The sequence below is a fragment of the Mustelus asterias genome, chromosome 10 (genome assembly GCF_964213995.1).
Source record: "Mustelus asterias chromosome 10, sMusAst1.hap1.1, whole genome shotgun sequence".
Classification (NCBI taxonomy): Eukaryota; Metazoa; Chordata; class Chondrichthyes; order Carcharhiniformes; family Triakidae; genus Mustelus; species Mustelus asterias.
In genome coordinates, this window is record NC_135810.1 from 35,344,495 (window position 1) to 35,364,548 (window position 20,054).

Consider the following 20,054-nt stretch of genomic DNA (forward strand, 5'->3'; position numbering starts at 1 on the left):
CCAAAGAAGAGAAAGAAGCAGTGTGGGAGAAAGTGAGAATTTCAAAGTGTTAGGGTCCTGTATCCAAAGTATAATGTGGAGCCAGACAAGACCCCAACAATTTTTCTATTTTGGCATAAGTGTGAGGATTGGAAGTTTTGGCCCAGGAGTAGTTTGACTGACAAATTAGGGATCATTTATCAAAACAAGCTTTATTCATAACACAGTTGAAATGTAACTCTAAAAAATGAAGCAGCTTAACTTTTAACAGTTGTACAATAGTTCGAGAAATTAAAGGAAATAACTCTAATTCCTAACTTATCACTATTTCAGTTCCAGAGAAGCAACAGTTCTCTTAGACGCAAATGCCACTTTAAATACAGCATACTTGCTATCAATTGGGTTAATATCCTTGAAGTTTTTAGCGATGTTTTGATTTTCAAAACAGCTTACAGACTTCTGTATTTAACCAATCCTAACCAGAAACTGAAAACTGTTTTCAGCTACATATCTAGATCCTTCCATTAACCACATTATCACTTGACCCTCCTTACTTAAATTCAACTTTCATTCCTTTAATCAAACGTCCCCACTGGACCTTTTCTTTTGTAAACAAGAGTCCATTAGCTCTCTCTTAAGTAAACTACATGGCTAAAATGAATAATGATCCTCTTTTCCCAGCATTTGAGCTGTATTACTTCCAGACATACTGACTGCTTGTAGAAAACTGAACTCTGAAACACTCCCCTTAAACATAAAATATAACAATAGCATTGTATCATCACAAAAGCCAAAGTTAATTGGACCAAGGACTGGCAACGAGCCTGTTCTTCTTCCCATTTGCTATGACCACTCTAACTAATCAAGTGAAACAGGAAATGCCATGGTCACTGATATTTTCAGATATATTTGAGCTATGTGACTGGGTTGATGAGAATATGACTGAGCATCAAGAGAAATGGAGAAAGGCACTATGGGGGGAACAAAGGACACTGGGAGAACAGAGCCTAGGAAAGAGGATCAGAATGAAGGTGTAAATGTTATAGGCAAAGATCTGGGCCAGGATATTTTGGATGGGGGGGGTTTCCGATCCCACCATCCAAAGGGGTCCCCAACAATCTGTCAGCCCAGCAGCTATTTCATGCCCCCCATTTAGGGCTATAGAGCTACTGGCCAATCTGATTGGCTGGCAACTCTCCAGTTCTTGCAGTGACAGGGGTTGCAGTGGACAGAAGAAGAATTTCATGAAGGTGACAAAGCCCAAGTGCTGGACAAAAAGGTATGTTTTGGGATCCTAGAGTAGGGAGGGTAGGGAATGCCTGGGTGGGGTTGGAAAGTGATGTAGGAGTAGACGTCAGTGGAGAAGGAGGAGGGCCAGTGGCTACTGGATCTTAAAGGGAGAAGTGGGAGAGGAGTGGCGGCACGCAAAGTTAGCAGGGAGCTTCTGTTTCAGGCACCCCCATCACCCATATAAATCCTAAGCCTGATCATTTTCAGGTTTCCCCCATGTCTGGGGAATCCTCCCACAAGATGAGAAAGTGAGTTTGGGTAGGAAACAGCGCTTAAGTGGCAAATAATTGGCCAACTAAGGCCCTCTGAAATAAAAAAAAGCAAGAAAAGTTCAGCAGATCTGGCAGTGTCTATGGACAGAGGAACACGGTTAACGTTTCGAGTCCATTGACTCTTCTGCAGAACTGGACAGTCAATGGACTCAAAATATTAACTGTGTTTTTCTCTTTCCACAGTTTTTCGAGCATTTTCTGTCCTTATTTCAGATTTCAGATTTCCAGTATCCGCACTAGTTTGCTTTTAATTAGAGCCCGTCCGAAGCCTTGCCCACCTCAGCATAAATTTGTTGTGAGGACCAGAGAGAAGCCAATTCTTTCTATTTTGTGCTCCCCATGTCTAAAAACCTATCGGCAATGAATGTTAAGCTCCGGTCCTGGAGAAAGAGAATAGCTTCAAAAAATACCTTGGATCGATAGTGGAAGTATGGGATTGAAAATTAAGCAATGGAACTAAAATGGATAACCTACAAGACAGTTGTGAGACCAGCCTTGTTATGTAGTGTAGAAACTTGGACAACATTTACTGCAGTCCAGAGCCGAGGAAAGAGGCTGCATGATACTATCTGTTATGAAACGGAGGTTGATCCCCTCACTGAGAACTAACACTTAACCACTCAAAGAGGAGTACCTCGCTTCATAATTTGTTAAAAGTGTGTGAGAAGTAGTGCAATCTGCTCTTCAGCAAATTTTATTGGTCAAATCTAAGTAACTACCTGAGACTCTCTGTAAAATTAACAAGTACCACTTTATCTATCTAACCAACAGTCAAAAGGTAAAACTAAACTATCAACAAACCGAATAAAACCTTATCCTAATGGAATGTTGTTTAGATAAATACAATTCCCACTTATAGGATTTTTAGTCACTCTCAAAATTTCAATCAGGTTTGTTGTCTTCTGGAATCTTCTGTCTTCTTTCTACTGCCCGGAATCTCTGTCTTCTTTTGGTACATTTGCTATTCAGATGAGGCTTTGAGCTAAAAGCTATTAGCTGTGGCAGAGAGCAGTTGCTGTGTCTCTCTGGAGCTGAGAGTGGACCCTTATACCCCTGATGACATACCAAGATCCCCACAATAGAATTGATTCTCAGGTTACCAAAACGTCAAATTTTAATCTAATAGGCTGCTGGTAGCTAAATGTCTAAATTGATTGGTTCAAATTCAAAAGCTTGTTCTGTTTCAAATTAATTGGCTGAATTCAAAAAGATTCAAAAAGCCTGAAAGCCTGTTACCAAGGCAACACTGCTGCCTGTCCCTTCGATACAATGTTTCATGAACGGAGTGGGAATGGAGGGATACAAAATAATGGTCTAGTTTGGACCAGGGAGCGGCGCGGGCTTGGAGGGCCGAAGGGCCTGTTCCTGTGCTGTATTGTTCTTTGTTTCAGTCTGAGTTCTCTAAATGCACCTGCATCCTTTTTTAAAAAAACTCTAAGTTCAGAAAAAGCACCACTTTTTAAAGGTGCCATGCAATATTTTCACCTTTTAGCATTTTACAATTTTAAAATAATTTTACAAACACCAACTTGGCAACATATGTTTGAGTCATAGAGGTCTACAAGCACAGGAAAAGGCTCTTTGGCCCATTGCGTCTTCGTTGATCAAAGACAAACCATCCAACTATTTTAATAGCTCTGATGAAGAGTCATACAGACTTGAAATGTTGGCTCTCCACAGATGCTATCAGACCGGCTGACATTTTCCAACATTTTCTATTTTTGTTGCAACTATTGTAATCCCATTTTCCAGCACTTGGCCCATAGCCTTGTAGACCTTGCCATTGCAAGTGCACATCTAAATACTTCTAAAATGTCATGAGGGTCTCCGCATCCACCACCCTTTCAGACTCCCATCACCCATTGGGTGAAAATGTTTTTCCTCACATTACCTCGAAACCTCCTGCTCCTTACCTTAAATGTATGCCCCCTGGTCATTGATCCCTTCACCAAGAGGAAAAGTTTCTTCCTGTCCACTCTATCTATTCCCCTCATAGTTTTATACATCTCAGTCATGTCCCCCCTTAGCCTCCTCAGTTCCAAGGAAAATAACCCCAGTCTATCCAATTTCTCTTCATAACTAAAACTCTCCAGCCCAATCAACATACTGGTAAATCCCCTCTACACCCTTTCCAGTCCCCCCTATAACGTGGATTCCAAAACTGCACACAATACTCTAACTGTGGCCTAAACAACATTTTATTAAGTCCCAGCATAGCTTTCCTGCTTTTAAACTCTATTCCTCGGCTAATTAAGGGAGCATACCATATGTCTTCTTAACCACTTTGTCTGCATGTCCTTCCAACTTTAAAACCTGGTGTACATGCATACCAAAATTCCTCTGATCCTCAGTGCTTCACAGGATCCTGCCATTCATCATGTATTCCGTCACCTTCTTTGTTCTGCCCAAATGTAGCTCCTCACACTTATTTGGATTGAATTCTATTTGCCACTGATCAGCCCATCTGACCAGCCCATCTATATTCTTTGGTAATCTAAAGCTACCCTCCTCACTATTTACATCCTACCGATTTTCATATCATCATTGAACTTACTAATCAAGCCTCCTACATTGAAGTCTAATAAACCATTTGTATAAACAACAAACAGCAAGGGCATTAACATTGATCCCTGTGGGGCATCACTGGACACAGCCTTCCAAACACCCCTTGACCATCACCCTTTGCTTCCTGGCATTCAGCCAATTCTGGATCTAATTTGCCAAATTTCCTTTGATCCCATGGGCTCTTACCTTCGCTATCAGTCTCCCATGGAGAATTTGTCAGCCATGATCATATTGAATGGTGGTTCAGGTTCAAAGGGCCGAATGGCCTACTCCTCCACCTATTTTCTATGTTTTTATGTACTTAAAACAAGTACCTAAAGCTTCTTTGGCAGCATCTGCCAAACCCATGACCTCTACCAAAGATGCATGAGTTGCAAAAACTCAGTCTGCAAGTACAACAGGTGATCAAGAAGGTGTTTGGAAGGCTGTGTCCAGTGATGCCCCACAGGGATCAATGTTAACGCCCTTGTCAAAAGCCTTGCTGAAGTCCAAGTAGACTAGGTCAAATGCAGTGTCCTCATCTACACATCTGGTCACCCCTTTGAAAAATTCAATCAAGTTGATCAGTCAAGGCTTCCCCTTAGTCAAACCATTCTGACTGTTCTTGATTAATCCCTACTTTCCAAATGCAGATTAATTCTGTTTCTCTGAATTGTTTCCAATAGCTCCCCCACAGTTGAGGTTAAACTGACTAGCCTGTAGTTTCCTGGTTTATCCCTTCCTCCCTTCTTGAATAATGGTACCACATTATCTGTCATCCAGTCCTCTGGCACCTCTCCTCTGATGTGGAGATGCGGGCGTTGGACTGGGGTAAGCACAGTAAGAAATCTCACAACACCAGGTTAAAGTCCAATAGGTTTATTTGGCAGCACAAGCTCCTTGAAGAAGCAGTGACACTCCGAAAGCTTGTACTACCAAATAAACCTGTTGGACTTTAACCTGGTGTTGTGAGACTTTTTACTGTACCTCTCCTCTGACCAGAGAGGAAATGAAAATTATTGCCAGCACCCCTGCTATTTCCTCTCTTGCCTCATTCAACAACCTGGGATACATCTCATCCGGCCCAGTAGATTTATCTACTGCACTACCCTATTATTTTTACTCTTCTCTGAAATTTGCATACATATCTGCTCTTCTATTTCCCTTGGACTGTTATTATTTATTTGTTTTACATCCTCCAGTTCATTTCACATTATTATTTTTTTCTTTATTTGTTCTTGGAATGTGAACGCCCAAGGTCAACATTTGTTGCCAATCCCTAGTTGTCCTTGAGAAAGTGATGGTGAGCCGTCTTCTTGAACCATTGCAGTTCTTGTGATGTAAGTACACACAAAGTGCTGTTAGGGAGGAATTTGACTCAGCGAAGGTGAAGGAACAGCAATAATGCTCAAAATCAGGATGCTGTGTGACTTGGAGTGGAACTTGCAGTTGGTGATGTCTCCATGTGTTTGCTGTGCTTGTCTTTTTAGGTGGTAGAACATAAGAACTAGGAGCAGGAGCAGGCCATCTAGCCCCTCGAGCCTGCCCCGCCATTCAATAAGATCATGGCTGATCTGAAGTGAATCAGTTCCACTTACCCGCCTGCTCCCCATAACCCTTAATTCCCCTATCGATCAGAAATCCATCTATCCGTGACTTAAATATATTCAACGAGGTAGCCTCCACCACTTCAATGGCAGAGAATTCCAGAGATTCACCACCCTCTGAGAGATGTTCCTCCTCAACTCTGTCCTAAACTGACCCCCCTTTATTTTGAGGCTGTTCCCTCTAGTTCTGGTTTCCTTTCTAAGTGGAAAGAATCTCTCCACTTCTACCCTATCTAGCCCCTTCATTATCTTATATGCCTCTATAAGATCACCCCTCAGCCTCCTAAACTCCAACGAGTACAAACCGAATCTGCTCAATCTCTCCTCATAATCTACACCCCTCATCTCCGGTATCAACCTGGTGAACCTTCTCTGCACTCCCTCCAAGGCCAATATATTCTTTCACAAGTAAGGGGACCAAAACTGCACACAGTATTCCAGCTGTGGCCTCACCAATGCCCTGTACAGATGCAGCAAGACTTCTCTGCTTTTATATTCTATCCCCCTCGCGATAAATGCCAACATCCCATTTGCCTTCTTGATCACCTGTTGTACTTGCAGACTGAGTTTTTGCAACTCATGCATCTTTGGTAGAGGTCATGGGTTTGGCAGATGCTGCCAAAGAAGCTTTAGGTACTTGTTTTAAGTACATAAAAACATAGAAAATAGGTGGAGGAGTAGACCATTCGGCCCTTTGAACCTATCCCACCATTCAATATGATCATGGCTGATCATGCACTCTCAGTATCCCACTCCCGCTTTCTCTCCATAACCCTTGATCCTTTTAGCCACAAGGTATAACAATATAACAGTTCTCCCTCTCGTCTTAGATTTGGCTAAATATTTCTGCCTCCAATTCTTTTCCGCTATTTGGTAGCTTGCATCTGACCCTTATTATCTTTGATCTGAATGCATATAGATTGTTTCTAATTTCTGTGCTAGGTCCTCTCTTACTATTGTCATTATGTTAGTTCTGATCCCAACGTCTTTATTTCAGTGGACAGAGATTAAAGGACCAGAGGTGAGATTAGGATAATTTTTTATACAAGGTGCTATTTTTTTATAAAACTGCCCAAGACAAAGGGTGCAATCTTATGGAAAAAAATTCTAAGCATCAGACCTGTTGATTGGACAGCTGACACTGCCAGAGGACAGAGGTGCAATTCTCACCAGTTGGGGGGGGCAGAGCTTAATATGACTGGTGAAGTTGGCTGCAGACTGCTAGGGGTGCCATTGTGCAGACGCCCTGATCTCCCAGTGAAGTGGGAGACCTCCTGTCCAAAACCTCCCCCCCGCCCCCGATCAAACCCCTTGCATGACCCCCCATGCCAATCACGCACCCCCCTCCCCCAGCTGCAGAGCTTCCCTCTTGTCTCCCCCACCACCCGCAGAGTTCCCTCCCCATCTCCCACCAAGCGTCTCCTTTATTACCCTTGACAGCCAGGAGCAGCACGGCTGCTTCCCAATTGCTCACAAAACATTTTTGTATCCCTCAGGCCAACTTAGAATCATAGAATCCTACAGCGCAGAAAGAGGCCATTCGGCCCATCGAGTCTGCACCAACCACAATTCCACCCAGACCCTATCCCCATATCCCTACATATTTACCCACTAATCCCTCCAACCTACGCATCCCGGGACACTGAGGGACAATTTAGAATGGCCAATCAACCTAGCCCGCACATCTTTGGACTGTGGGAGGAAACCGGAGCACCCGGAGGAAACTCACACAGACACAGAGAAAATGTGCAAACTCCACACAGACAGTGACCCGAGCCAGGATTCGAACCCAGGTCCCTGGAGCTGTGAAGCAGCAGTGCTAACCACTGTGCTACCGTGCCGCCCAAAATGACCCAAGCCGGGAATCAAACCTTGGTCCCTGGTGATCTGACGCAGCAGTGCTTATCACTAGCGCCACAGATTCAACTTCAGCTATCTACCTCTACCGAGTTGCAGCCCTCCCAATTGGCAAATTCCTGCATCTCATGATCTCTACCCTTCCCCATGTTGAGGATTATTTCCAAGGATCCCTGGTTGTGGCTTTCTGTCCACTGGCTGGACTGGCCATTTGATCTAAGCAAAAGGTGGCCTATAATAAGATAAATCACGTGGTCAGATCTGTAGGGCACCATGTTCCCGGCTACACCAGATTTTTCAGTTTCTCCTGCACCCTTCCTAGTCCACAGTTATTATTGGAATCAATTTGTCATCCAACTAACCTTAAAAATCGCTCATACAGATGTCCTGATGCAACAGAGAAAATATTAAGGATGTCATCTTCCTTATTTTCAGTCTGATCAGATCTGAAATCTTCTGCAAAGCTGAAGCACAGGGAGGAGAATCATTTGATAGTTGAACAAAAATTTGAACAATTCCACAGAATTTACATGAGCAGAGGTTGTAATGAGAAGTACAATGCAGCTGGGTGGCCAACAGCGACAACAAAATCAAGCATTCTGGGAATTTTGATCAAGTTATATTAAACACAGATGCAAGTCAGAGAAGGCTGCAGCAAGTCATGACCTGTTCTGTGAGCTTTGACCTGACATTTCCTGTGTTAACCAAATAAGGATACTTATTTGGACAACACTAGACATGCCAAAGCCATTGTTGCCATAGATGGTGAGGCTATGCAGCTTGGTAGAAACATTTGGGAGTTGTTTACACATAACTCCATTGGCTTAATCAAACTTTGTGATCCATTTCTGGTGGTAGATAACTTTCTGGATAGTTTTAGGATAAAGAGATATGTTCGAGTCTTTCTCTTCAGTGGGAACTCAAGACCCACATTGGCAAAATGTACCCTGAAGACATCTCTTCAGGGAAAAGACAAAGAAGCTACAAGAAAGCAAGTTTAGCCCATTTTGCTCAAGTGGGCTTGTATTCATTTTCAATCGTAAGACCAGAGTTAAGGGAGTTAAAGTTAAATGAGTTAAAGGAAGTGTCGCAACTGATGTGAATTTATGTTGAGTTTTGGTGCCTGAAGTATTAAATAAAGAGAAAGGCTTTGTTTTGAGTTAAATTTGAGTCAACTCTATCCTTTGATTTGTCATACACACATGGAAAAAGTTTAAGCTTACAGTCGGATAACAACAATTTGAGCACTGGATTTCATTTCTGAACATAATATAAATTTATTTTCTTGAAAATATGATTAAAATTATTATTTTCATATATAAAATAGCGAGTATTCTTGTTGTTCAATGGGTATTTGAAGGGGGTGCAGTATTTGCAATCCTTAGAATCGTGACAGTGCAGAAGGAGGCCATTCGGCGCATCGAGCCTGTGCCGACAACAATTGCACCCAGGCTGCATCCCCACAACCCCATTTTTTATCCCGCTAGTCCACCTGACACAAAGGGGCAATTTAGCATGGCCAATCAACGTAACCCACAAATCTTTAAAGTGTGGGAGGAAACCGGAACTCCCAGAGGAGACCCATGCAAAAATGGAGACAACATGCAAACTCCACATAGTCACTGATGCGAGGCCGGAATTGAACCTGGCAATCCTTCAGTCCTCTAGGACCACTGCCATATCTGAGGATTGGAAGATTGTGGCCAGAGATTGCTTTATGTTCACCCTTACTTTCCACAGCAACCTGGGGTATATCTCATCAGGACTGGATGAGATAACTTTGAGCAGTGCTGACCTTTTAAATATCTTGTGTTTATTTTTATCCTGTCTAGTATCTCTATTGCGTCCACCTTCATTGGCATAGTCCTCTTCTTTAGTGGAGACAGATATAAAATATTCATTTTGTACCTTGGCCATAGCTGCCTCCACTAAATTTTCTTTTTAGTTCCTACATTTTATATGTTGATAAAATATTTTAGTGTTGCCTTTTATTAAATTCTTTCGTATGGGTGGGATCCCCTCAGGAACCACTCCTCAACCAGGCATCAAGAAACACAGGTTTAGGTTATTTCGTGCATGTGAATGTGTTTGTCAGGTCAATTCAGTCTACACGCTCCACAGTCCAAATGACAACTGCACTCAAGGCCAGCTCACCCCAAATCCCAGGCCACATGACCGTTCCTTTAAAGGGGCTATGCCTCAACATACATAACACCTTTTGTTACCTGCTAATCTTTTCTCATGCACTATTTGTCCCTCTTATTTCCTTTTTCCACTTCTCCTTTGCACTTTCTGTATTGTCTATTGGAGAGTTTCCCAAACTTTTCTGACAATTGAACCCTTTTGACCTCCCAAGTGTACTGATGGAACCCCTGAGAAATATTCTGATTGAAGTGTTAAACCACACAAAATATAGGCCGGAATTCTCTGCCATTCATGCCCCATCACCATTGCAAGCAAGAAGGGAGAATTTGGACCTCAGCCAAATCTCCGTTCACTGCAACGGGACCAGAGTTTGAACAGCCGGAAAATTTCTCCAACGATGTTTTAGGCAATAGGTACAAATATACAAAACTAATTTATAGAAGTATTTTCTTATTTGTATAAGTTCATGTTAATTATAATTAAGAAGTTGTCTTATTTGAAAAAAGATATTTAAGTTTTTTTTTGTCATTTTTAATGGCAAGAGTGATGTTAATTCTTTGTTAATGGGAGGAATGATGCTCGAAAGGTGGATTCTCATATTGGACACATACAAGCACTCTCACCTCTCTCTCAGACACACCCCCCTCTCCATTTCTCTCTCACACACACTGCTCTCTCTTACACACAAACATCTCACACACACATCTCACTCTCTTAGAGACATACAGCTCTTTTACATATGACTCTCTTAAACCTCTATTACACATACATATACACACACATCTCCTCTCTTGCACACACCTCTCTTTCTTATCCACATACCTCTCTTACACATTCTTAAACACAGACACACACCCCTTTTATACATATGTGTTTAAGAGAGAAAGGTGAATGTGTGTGTGTCGGAGAGGTAGGTGAGTATTTGGTGTGTGAGAGTGAAATGGAGAGGGGTGAGTGTGTGTGTGAGAAAGGGGTGAGAGAGAGACTGGAGTGTGTATGAGTCTGTGTGACTGAGGTGAGAGCATTTGTGTGTGTCCAATATAAGAATCGACCTTTCAAGCAGCATTCCTGTCTTACACACACCTCTCTCTTAAACGCACACTTCTCTCTCTTACGCACACACAACTCTCAGAAACATCCTTTCTCTTACACATACATCTCGTGTATACATACACATCTCTCTCTCACACAACACACATCTCCTCCACGCTCGCATATCTCTCTTACAGACATATTCACCTCCCAATATGCACACATCTCTCTTTCACATTCTTACAAACACCTCTATTTTACTCACACCACCCTTTCTTACACAACCCCTATCTCTTACACATACACTACTCTTACACACACAGCTCATTTACACACAAACACATACATACTTACACAAACCTCTCTCTGCTACACACATACACACCTCCTGCACAATCACATGCACAAACCTCTTTTTCACACCTGACCTACACACATACACATACCCCACTTACGCCTTTCACTTAATGTGGTGAACACACACACCTTCTCTGGTACATACGCACACCTCTCTCTCACATATACACATACCCCCCTCTCTCACATATACACATACCACTCTTTCTTGTATACACTCACACCTCTCTCTCGCACACACATCTCTCGTGTATACACTGACCTCTCTCTCATATACGCACACACATCTCTCTCACAGACACCTCGCTCACACATACAAACACCTCCCTGAGTGACGCAGAGATCGGTGCTGGGTCCACTGTTGTTGTCATTTATATAAATGATTTGAGTGAGATTATAGGAGGCATGGTGAGTAAGTTTGCGGATGACACTAAAATAAGTGGTGTAGTGGACAGCAAGGTGGTTATCTAAGACTCCAATGTGATCTTGATCAACTGGTTAAATTCCAAAAGGTTTATTTGGAATCACGAGCTTTCGGAGGTGAGTCTTGATGAAGGAGCAGAGCTCCGAAAGCTTGTGATTCCAAATAAACCTGTTAGACTTTAACCTGGTATTGTGAGACTTCTTACTGTGCCCACTCCAGTCCAACGCCGACATCTCCACATCTTGATCAACTGGGCCAGTGGGCCAAGGAATGGCAGATGGAATTTAATTCAGATAAATACGAGGTATTGCATTTTGGTAAGACAAACCAGAGCAGGACTTACACAGTTAATGGTAAGGCACTGGGGAGTGTTGTAGAATAGAGAGACCTAGGGATGCAGGTACATAGTTCCTTGAAAGTTGCATCACAGGTTGACGGGGTTGACAGTAAGGAGGGCTAAAAGGGGTCATGAAAAAGCATTGGCCAGTAGGATTAAGGAAAATTCCAAGGCTTTTTATACATATATAAAGAGCAACAGGGTAGCCATGCAGAGGGTTGGCCCACTCAAGGACAGGGGAGGGAATCTATGCGTGGAGCCAGAGGAAATGGGCGAGGTATTAAATGAGTACTTTGCATCAGTATTCACCAAAGAGAAGGACTTGGTGGATGATGAGTCTGGGAAAGGGTGTGTAGATACTTTGAGTCATGTTGAGATCAAAAAGGAGGTATTGGGGTTCTTGAGAAACATTAAGATAGACAAATCCCCAGGGCCTGATGAGATATACCCCAAAATACTGAGAGAGGCAAGGGAGGAAATTGCTCGGGCCTTGAGAGAAATCTTTGTATCCTCACTGGCTATAGGGGAGGTCCCAGAGGATTGGAGAATAGCCAATGTTGTTCATAGAAATCATAGAAACCCTACAGTGCAGAAACAGGCCATTCGGCCCATCGAGTCTGTATTGGGACCTCTGCTGTTTGTGATTGATATAAACGATCTGGAAGAAGGTGTAACTGGGGTGATCAGTAAGTTTGCGGACAACATGAAAATGGCTGGACTTGCAGATAGTGAGGAACATTGTCAGAGGCTACAGAAGGATATAGATAGGCTGGAAATTTGGGCAAAGAAATGGCAGATGGAGTTCAATCCAGATAAATGCGAAGTGATGCATTTTGGTAGAACTAACGTAGGGGGGAGCTATACGATAAATGGCAGAACCATAAAGGGTGTAGATACGCAGAGGGACCTGGGTGTGCAAGTCCACAGATCCTTGAAGGTGACGTCACAGGTGGAGAAGGTAGTGAATAAGGCATAGGGCATGCTTGCCTTTATAGGACGGGGCATAGAGTATAAAAGTTGGGGTCTGATGTTGCGGTTGTATAGAGCGTTGGTTCGGCCGCATTTGGAATACTGCGCCCAGTTCTGGTTGCCACACTACCAGAAGGACGTGGAGGCTTTAGAGAGAGTGCAGAGGAGGTTTACCAGGATGCTGCCTGGTATGGAAGGGCTTAGTTATGAGGAGAGATTGGGTAAATTGGGGTTGTTCTCAGTGGAAAGACAGAGGATGAGGGGTGACCTAATAGAGGTGTATAAAATTATGAAAGGCATAGATATGGTGGACGGTGGGAAGCTTTTTCCCAGGTCGGTGGTGACGTTCACGAGGGGTCATAGGTTCAAGGTGAGGAGGGGGAGGTTTAACACGGATATCATAAGGACGTATTTTACACAGAGGGTGGTGGGGGCCTGGAATGCGCTGCCAGGCAAGGTGGTGGAGGTGGACACACTGGGAATGTTTAAGACTTATCTAGATAGCCACATGAACGGAGTGGGAATGGAGGGATACAAAAGAATGGTCTAGTTTGGACCAGCGAGCGGCGCGGGCTTGGAGGGCCGAAGAGCCTGTTCCTGTGCTGTATTGTTCTTTGTTCTTTGAGTCTGCACCGACCACAATTCCACCCAGGCCCTACCCCCATATCCCTACACATTTACCCGCTAATCCCTCTAAGCTACACATCTCAGGAGACTAAGGGGCAATTTTAGCATGGCCAATCAACCTAACCCACACATCTTTGGACTGTGGGAGGAAACCGGAGCACCCGGAGGAAACCCATGCAGACACGAGGAGAATGTGCAAACTCCACACAGACAGTGACCCAAGCCGGGAATCGAACCCAGGTCCCTGGAGCTGTGAAGCAGCAGTGCTAACCACTGTGCTACCATTCCTTTGTTTAAGAAGGGTAGCAAGAATAATCCAGGTAATTACAAGCCGGTGAGTCTTACATCAGTAGGTAGAGAAATTAATGGAGAGGATTCTTCGAGACAGGATTTATTCCCACTTGGAAATAAGTGGACGTATTAGCGAGAGGCAACATGGTCTTGTGAAGGGGAGGTCATGTCTCACTAACTTGATCCGAGTTTTTCAAGCAAGTGACGAAGATGATTGATGAGGATAGGGCAGTGAATTTTGTCTACATGGACTTCAGTAAGACCTTTGACAAGGTCCCTCATAGCAGACTGGTGCAGAAGGTGCAGTCACATGGGATCAGAGGTGAGCTGGCAAGGTGGATACAAAACTGGTTCAGTCAAAGAAGGACATCAGTCAAAGAAGACAGAGGGTAGCAGTGGAAGGGTGCATTTCTGAATGGAGGGCTGTGACAAGTGGCGTTCCTCAGGGATCAGTGCTGGGGATCTTTGCTGTTTGTAATATATATATAAATGATTTGGAGGAAAATATAACTGGTTTGATTCGTAAGTTTGCAAACGACACAAAGGTTGGTGGATTTGCGGATAGTGATGAGGACCATCAGAGGATACAGTAGGATATAGATCGGTTGGAGACTTGGGCGGAGAGATGGCAGATAGAGTTTAATCCAGACAAATGTGAGGTAATGCATTTTGGAAGGTCTAATACAGATAGGAAATATACAGTAAATGGCAGAACTCTTAAGAGTATTGATAGGCAGAGGGATCTGAGTGTACAGGTACATAGGTCACTGAAAGTGGCAACACAGGTAGAGAAGGTAGTCAAGAAGGCATACGACATGCTTGCCTTCATCAGCTGGGGCATTGAGTTTAAAAATTGGCAAGTCATGCTGCAGCTTTATAGAACCTTGGAATATAGTGTTCAATTCTGGTTGCCACACTACCAGAAGGATGTGGAGGCTTTGGAGAGGGCACAGAAAAGATTTACCAAGATGTTGCCTGGTATGGAGGGCATTAGCTATGAGGAGAGGTTGGAGAAACTTGGTTTGTTCTCACTGGAACGACGGAGGTTGAGGGGCGACCTGATAGAAGTCTACAAGATTATGAGGGGCAGGGACAGAGTGGATAGTCAGAAGCTTTTTCCCAGGGTGGAAGAGTCAATTATTAGGGGCATAGGTTTAGGATGCGAGGGACAAGGTTTAAAGGAGATGCACGAGGCAGGTTTTTTTACACAGAAGGTGGTGGGTGCCTGGAACTCTTTGCCGGGGGAGGTAGTGGAAGTGGATACGATAGTGACTTTTAAGGGGCGTCTTGACAAATACATGAATGGAGGGATATGGTCCCCGGAAGGGTAGGGGGTTTTAGTTAAGTCAGGCAGCATGGTTGGTGCAAGCTTGGAGGGCCGAAGGGCCTGTTCCTGTGCTGTAATTTTCTTTGTTCTTTGGTGGTGAAGAATGTATTTGGCACACTTGCCTTCATCGGTCACTGCATTGAGTACAGGAGTTGGGATGCTATGTTACAACTGTACAAGACATTGGTAAGGCCACATTTGGAGTACTGTGTACAATTCTGGTCACCCTGCTGTTTGAAGGATGTTATTAAGCTGGAAAAGGTGCAAAAAAGTTTACAAGGATGTGACATGGATTGGAAGGTTTGAATTATAAGGAGAAGCTGATAAGTTAGGACTATTTTCCCTGGAGCTTAGGAGGATGAGGGGTGACCTTATAGCTGAGGTCTTTCCCCAGGTTAGAAGAGTTCAATACGAGAGGGCATGGGATTAAGGTAAGAGGTGAAAGCTTTAAAAAGGGCCTGATGGGCAACTTTTTCACACAGAGGGTGGTGTTTATATGGAATGAGCTGCCAGAGGCAGGTACAATTAAAACATTTAAAAGACATTTGGACAGATATGTGGATAGGAAAGGTTTAGAGGGATATGGACCAAATGCAGGCAAATGGGGCTAATTCAGTTTAGGAAACCTGGTCGGCATGGATGGGTTGGGCCAAAGGGCCTGTTTTCGTGGTGCATATCGCACGCACGCACGCAGGCACACACCTTTCTCTCATACAAAAGAATGCAAGAGTGTGAAGTGAATGCATAGGAAGGAGGGAAGTGGGAGCTGGAAAGAAGAGGAATGAAGAAAAGGAGAGAAAGTAAGGGAAGGCAAAAGTATGCGGTGGGAAACCATTTCAATGGGCAAAGTGGAAAAATAACTCAATTGGGAATTTGTGAGTGCATTTCAGTGGTATGCAGAGGCTTCCTCTCTGCCTCATCAAAGATAAATATAGAAAGTTGGAGAGCTGGAATAGTGGCTGAATGGGGTTCTGGTTGGAATAGTGGTTCAATGGGGTGCTGGTTGGAATAGTGACTCAATGGGGGTTTGGTTGGAAAAGTGGTTCATTGGGGCTCTGGTTGGAATAGTGGTTTAATGGGAATCTGGTTGGAAGAATGGTTCAATGGGGTTCTGGTTATATTAGTTGCTCGATGGAGTTCTGTTTGAAAGACGGGCTCAATAGGATTCTGGTTGGAATAGTGGTTCAGTGGGGTTCTGGTTGGATTTGTGGATCAACGGGGTACTGTTTGGAATATTGGCTCAATGAGATTCTGGTTGGAATAGTCATTCCATGGGGTTCTGGTTGGAATACTAGCTCAATTGGGTACTAGTTGGAATAGTGGTTCAATGGGGTTCTGGTTAGAATAGTTGCGCAATAGTGTACTGGTTGGATTAGTGTTTCAATGCGGTTCTTTTTAGATTAAGGGATCAACGGGGTCCCGGTTGGAATAGTGGATCAATTGGGTACTGGTTGCAATTGAGGTTCAATGAGGATCTGCTTGGAATAGTGGCTCATTTGGGTTGTGGTTTGAATTGTGGTTCTATGGGATGCTGGTTGAATAGTGGCTGAATGTGGTTCTGGTTGAAATTGTGGCTCAATGCAGTGCTAGTTGGAATCGTGGCTCAATGGGGTTCTGGTTGGAAGAATGGTTCAATGGGGTTCTGGTTGGATTTGTGGATCAAAGGGGTACTGTTTGGAATATTGGCTCAATGGGATTCTGGTTGGAATAGTCGTTCCATGGGGTTCTGGTTGGAATAGTTGCTCAATGGGGTACTAGTTGGAATAGTGGCTCAATGGGGTTCTGGTTGGAATTGTGATTCAATGGGATGTTGCCTGGAATAGTGGCTCAATGGGGTCCTGTTTGGAATAGTGGATCAATGGGTTTCTGGTTGGAATACTGTCTTAGTGGGGTTCTAGTTGACTACATGATTTAGTCGGGTACAGGAGAAGTTTGTAAATATCTTAAAGGTTGTAATAATGGGAGGGCTGTAATAATGACTGTTTTTTGTACTCTAGAGCAATCCAGGGTCAAACATAGACCATGACCGCATCTATGATTCAATCACTTTGCCCCTGGTCTCACGATAATGTTCTGGGTTCTGATAGTTTTAGAGCTTTGATATGCAATACAGGAGTGACATATTTCCTTGATTACTCATCAGCAGACTTCTAATTTGTTGCTTCTAATGATAATAGTTAACTGAATTGTTTCAATAATACCAGTTCTATATTGTACATTCATTGTGCTAAACTCAGCTGATTTAAAATAAATTATCGGAGTGCAAATTACAGCAATTAAAAACAAACACATATCAACACTGGTTCACACCGAACAGAATTTTAATTCACTGCAAGCACCGAGAAAACTGCAGCAGATTTTAAAGCTTACTAGCCAGTAATACAAAAGCATATTTGACTATAATGCATACAAAACAATCATTTTTGCATTCAGGTCGCAACTTTCACATCTTCAGGGCAGCTTGACATTCTTTAAAGTCAGTTAATTATTATTTAAATATAGACATTTTTGTTACTTAGTTAAATATGTTACGGTCCCAGTTGGTGTTACTATTGGACAAGATGGTCCCAGAATGAAACCCTGGCTCAGAAGACCAAAGTTTTATTTTTTTTTAGGAAACATGGAGAAACAGAGTCACAGGGCTACCAATTAGATTTTTTACAAGAAAAAAAAGCATTCATTATACATGAAAAGTTTGATTATAATACAATACTCCTTCATTCCCCCTTATCTTCACAAATGTACACATTTATCAAAGATAACAGCCCACTTGAAACCAAATGGCAGATGCTACACAATCGGTCTTTCATAGATTTCTCTTTGAATTGCCCCAGTTGATTGTCACAAGTGTTTCTAAACTCCACTCTAAAAAGGCATGTTTTAACATCTTCTTTCAAACAATACTTTCCATCAGATATTTTCCCCAAAAATCCACCTCCAGATTTTCCAACTATCTTTTCAAACAAAGCTTCCTCTCCATTGTTTTAATAAGCATCTGCCTCTAGGTTATCCAACTTTCTTTTCAGGATTTCGTTGCCCTGAATACTTTTACACAAACTTTGAAATCCAGCCACCAACTGGTCCACAATTATTTCTACTAACATCTCACAAACTGTTGTAAGATATCACAATTTACAACTACTTGAGATATCTTTCTGTCTTTTCACGAGCCAACTCCTTCTCAGCTCTCACTTTACTGCATCGTACTCAGTTCTAGTTCCATTTGCTCTTTGTTCCTTTCATCTCTGACTTATTACTCTTCATTTTTCTAGTTTCTTTAATTAGCTATTCTTTAAATTTTTGGCACTGGTTTTCTTAACCATTACTCCACTGAATGGCTTTTCTTATAGCAAAGCTGAGAGCTCATCACTCTCTAGCTTCCTGTCACCATTTGCTATGAATTCAGTTAAACACACTCACAAAAAGCCTTGTACTCTAAAGGTTCCCCTGGTTATTAAGTAACAATTTGGGGGCGATCCTCCAAAAAAAAATTCTAAGCGTTGAATTTGCATAAAAACTGGAGTAAATCACGTTGGATTTTTTAGCAGATTTCCAAAATGAATCTCCCACAGTCTGTGCACCGCAGAGCACACTAGAGTGATTCATTCCAGATATCAATGGGTGGGGCCTATTCCCACTGGAGCGGCCGGCAGCAGAGCGCTGAGTGGGCCACTGCACATGCGCCAATCTGTCAGTGCCGGGAGCGACGCATGGACAGTGGCCCCTGTCTGCTGGCCTCCAATCACTGACCAGTCCCACGATCCCCGCAATGCCTCCAAGCCCCCAACGGTCCAATTGCTGGCCCCCTGGACATGTCCAGGCCAGCTTTGACCAACTCCTCCTGGCCCACCTCGATCTCCCACCACCTCCCCCCCCCCCCTCAGAAGTACCAAACCCCCCCCACACCCTGCAGGCCTGACCCTCCAGCAGGCTGCCCACCCCCCACTTCACTGGCCTCCTTCCCTCCCCTACTGATCCTGACTGCACAGTGGTAACAGGACTCCCCACCCGCACCAATTTCCCCCCCGAAGTCCCTCTTCCACCAGGCCCTACCCCATCAGGTCCTGCCCCCTCTGCACTGGCCATGCCCAAGGTGCCCCCTGGGCATTGGCACTTGGCCCCTTGGGCAGTGCCGGGAGCCCAAGCTGGCACTGCACAGGTGGCAATGCCCAGGGGGCAGCCCCCAGGTGCCTGACCTTCTGTGGGGGCCTCGATTGCCTCCCATTCACTTGAGAGGTCGGGGCACTAGTTCCCCGCAAGTGGGGAGCTACTGTAAGCCCAGCTGGAGTAAAATACTCCTGGCGGCAGGGAAAGGCTAGTGGGCCCACTAATTATATTTAAATTACATTTAAATTGCTGGCTGAATATATAATGCAACTCCGCTTTGAGCTGACGAAGCTGGAAATCCAGCGCTGGGAGATGCGCTCAGGCCTGGACACCCAGTATGAATTGGCCGGTGCTCGAGAATCGCCAACCTCTTTCCTTCTCGTAGCTTTTGTTTTCATACCATAAACTTCCCCAAGCATAATAAACACACAGTTTGAACTGAAACCTAACCCCCATACATAAAACCAACTTTGTTTAACATGAATTTAACTAGGGTAGTACTCATTTTACACAGAAACACTAAATTAAGCCCACTTAAATCTATGCCTTATTTCTAATATTTAACAATACAAATATAGATCACTTAAAACTAACTCTATTTTCCTGACAAATATAGCAACCAATTTGTGCACAGCATAGTCCACAAATAGCAAACCAGATAAATGACAATGTGCACTGTAACGTCACGAGTCCCGAATACTTAGGGAAGGGCATTACTGGATTTCAGAATGTTCTTAATTGCTGAATAATGTTAGAATGCCTCTTCACAAGTGTATGAACTGGATATGAATTGTAACATTGACAAAACATTATAAAGCATGAATAAAAATGTTTTGTTTATCTTTATATTATATTTTCCATGCTTTCAAAGCACTGCACTCTTTTAGCA

At 43.4% G+C, this 20,054-nt stretch overlaps 1 protein-coding gene across 2 annotated transcripts in view; it reads right to left on the reverse strand.

Annotated features, from left to right (window-relative positions):
* Nucleotides 1-20,054, reverse strand: part of uggt2 (UDP-glucose glycoprotein glucosyltransferase 2) — a 608,113-nt gene that overhangs the window by 91,758 nt on the left and 496,301 nt on the right. For both annotated transcript variants that reach the window (XM_078221650.1, XM_078221652.1), the window contains one exon: nucleotides 7,912-8,013. In XM_078221650.1, the coding sequence (XP_078077776.1) occupies nucleotides 7,912-8,013 (102 nt within the window). The remainder of the gene's footprint in view (nucleotides 1-7,911; nucleotides 8,014-20,054) is intronic.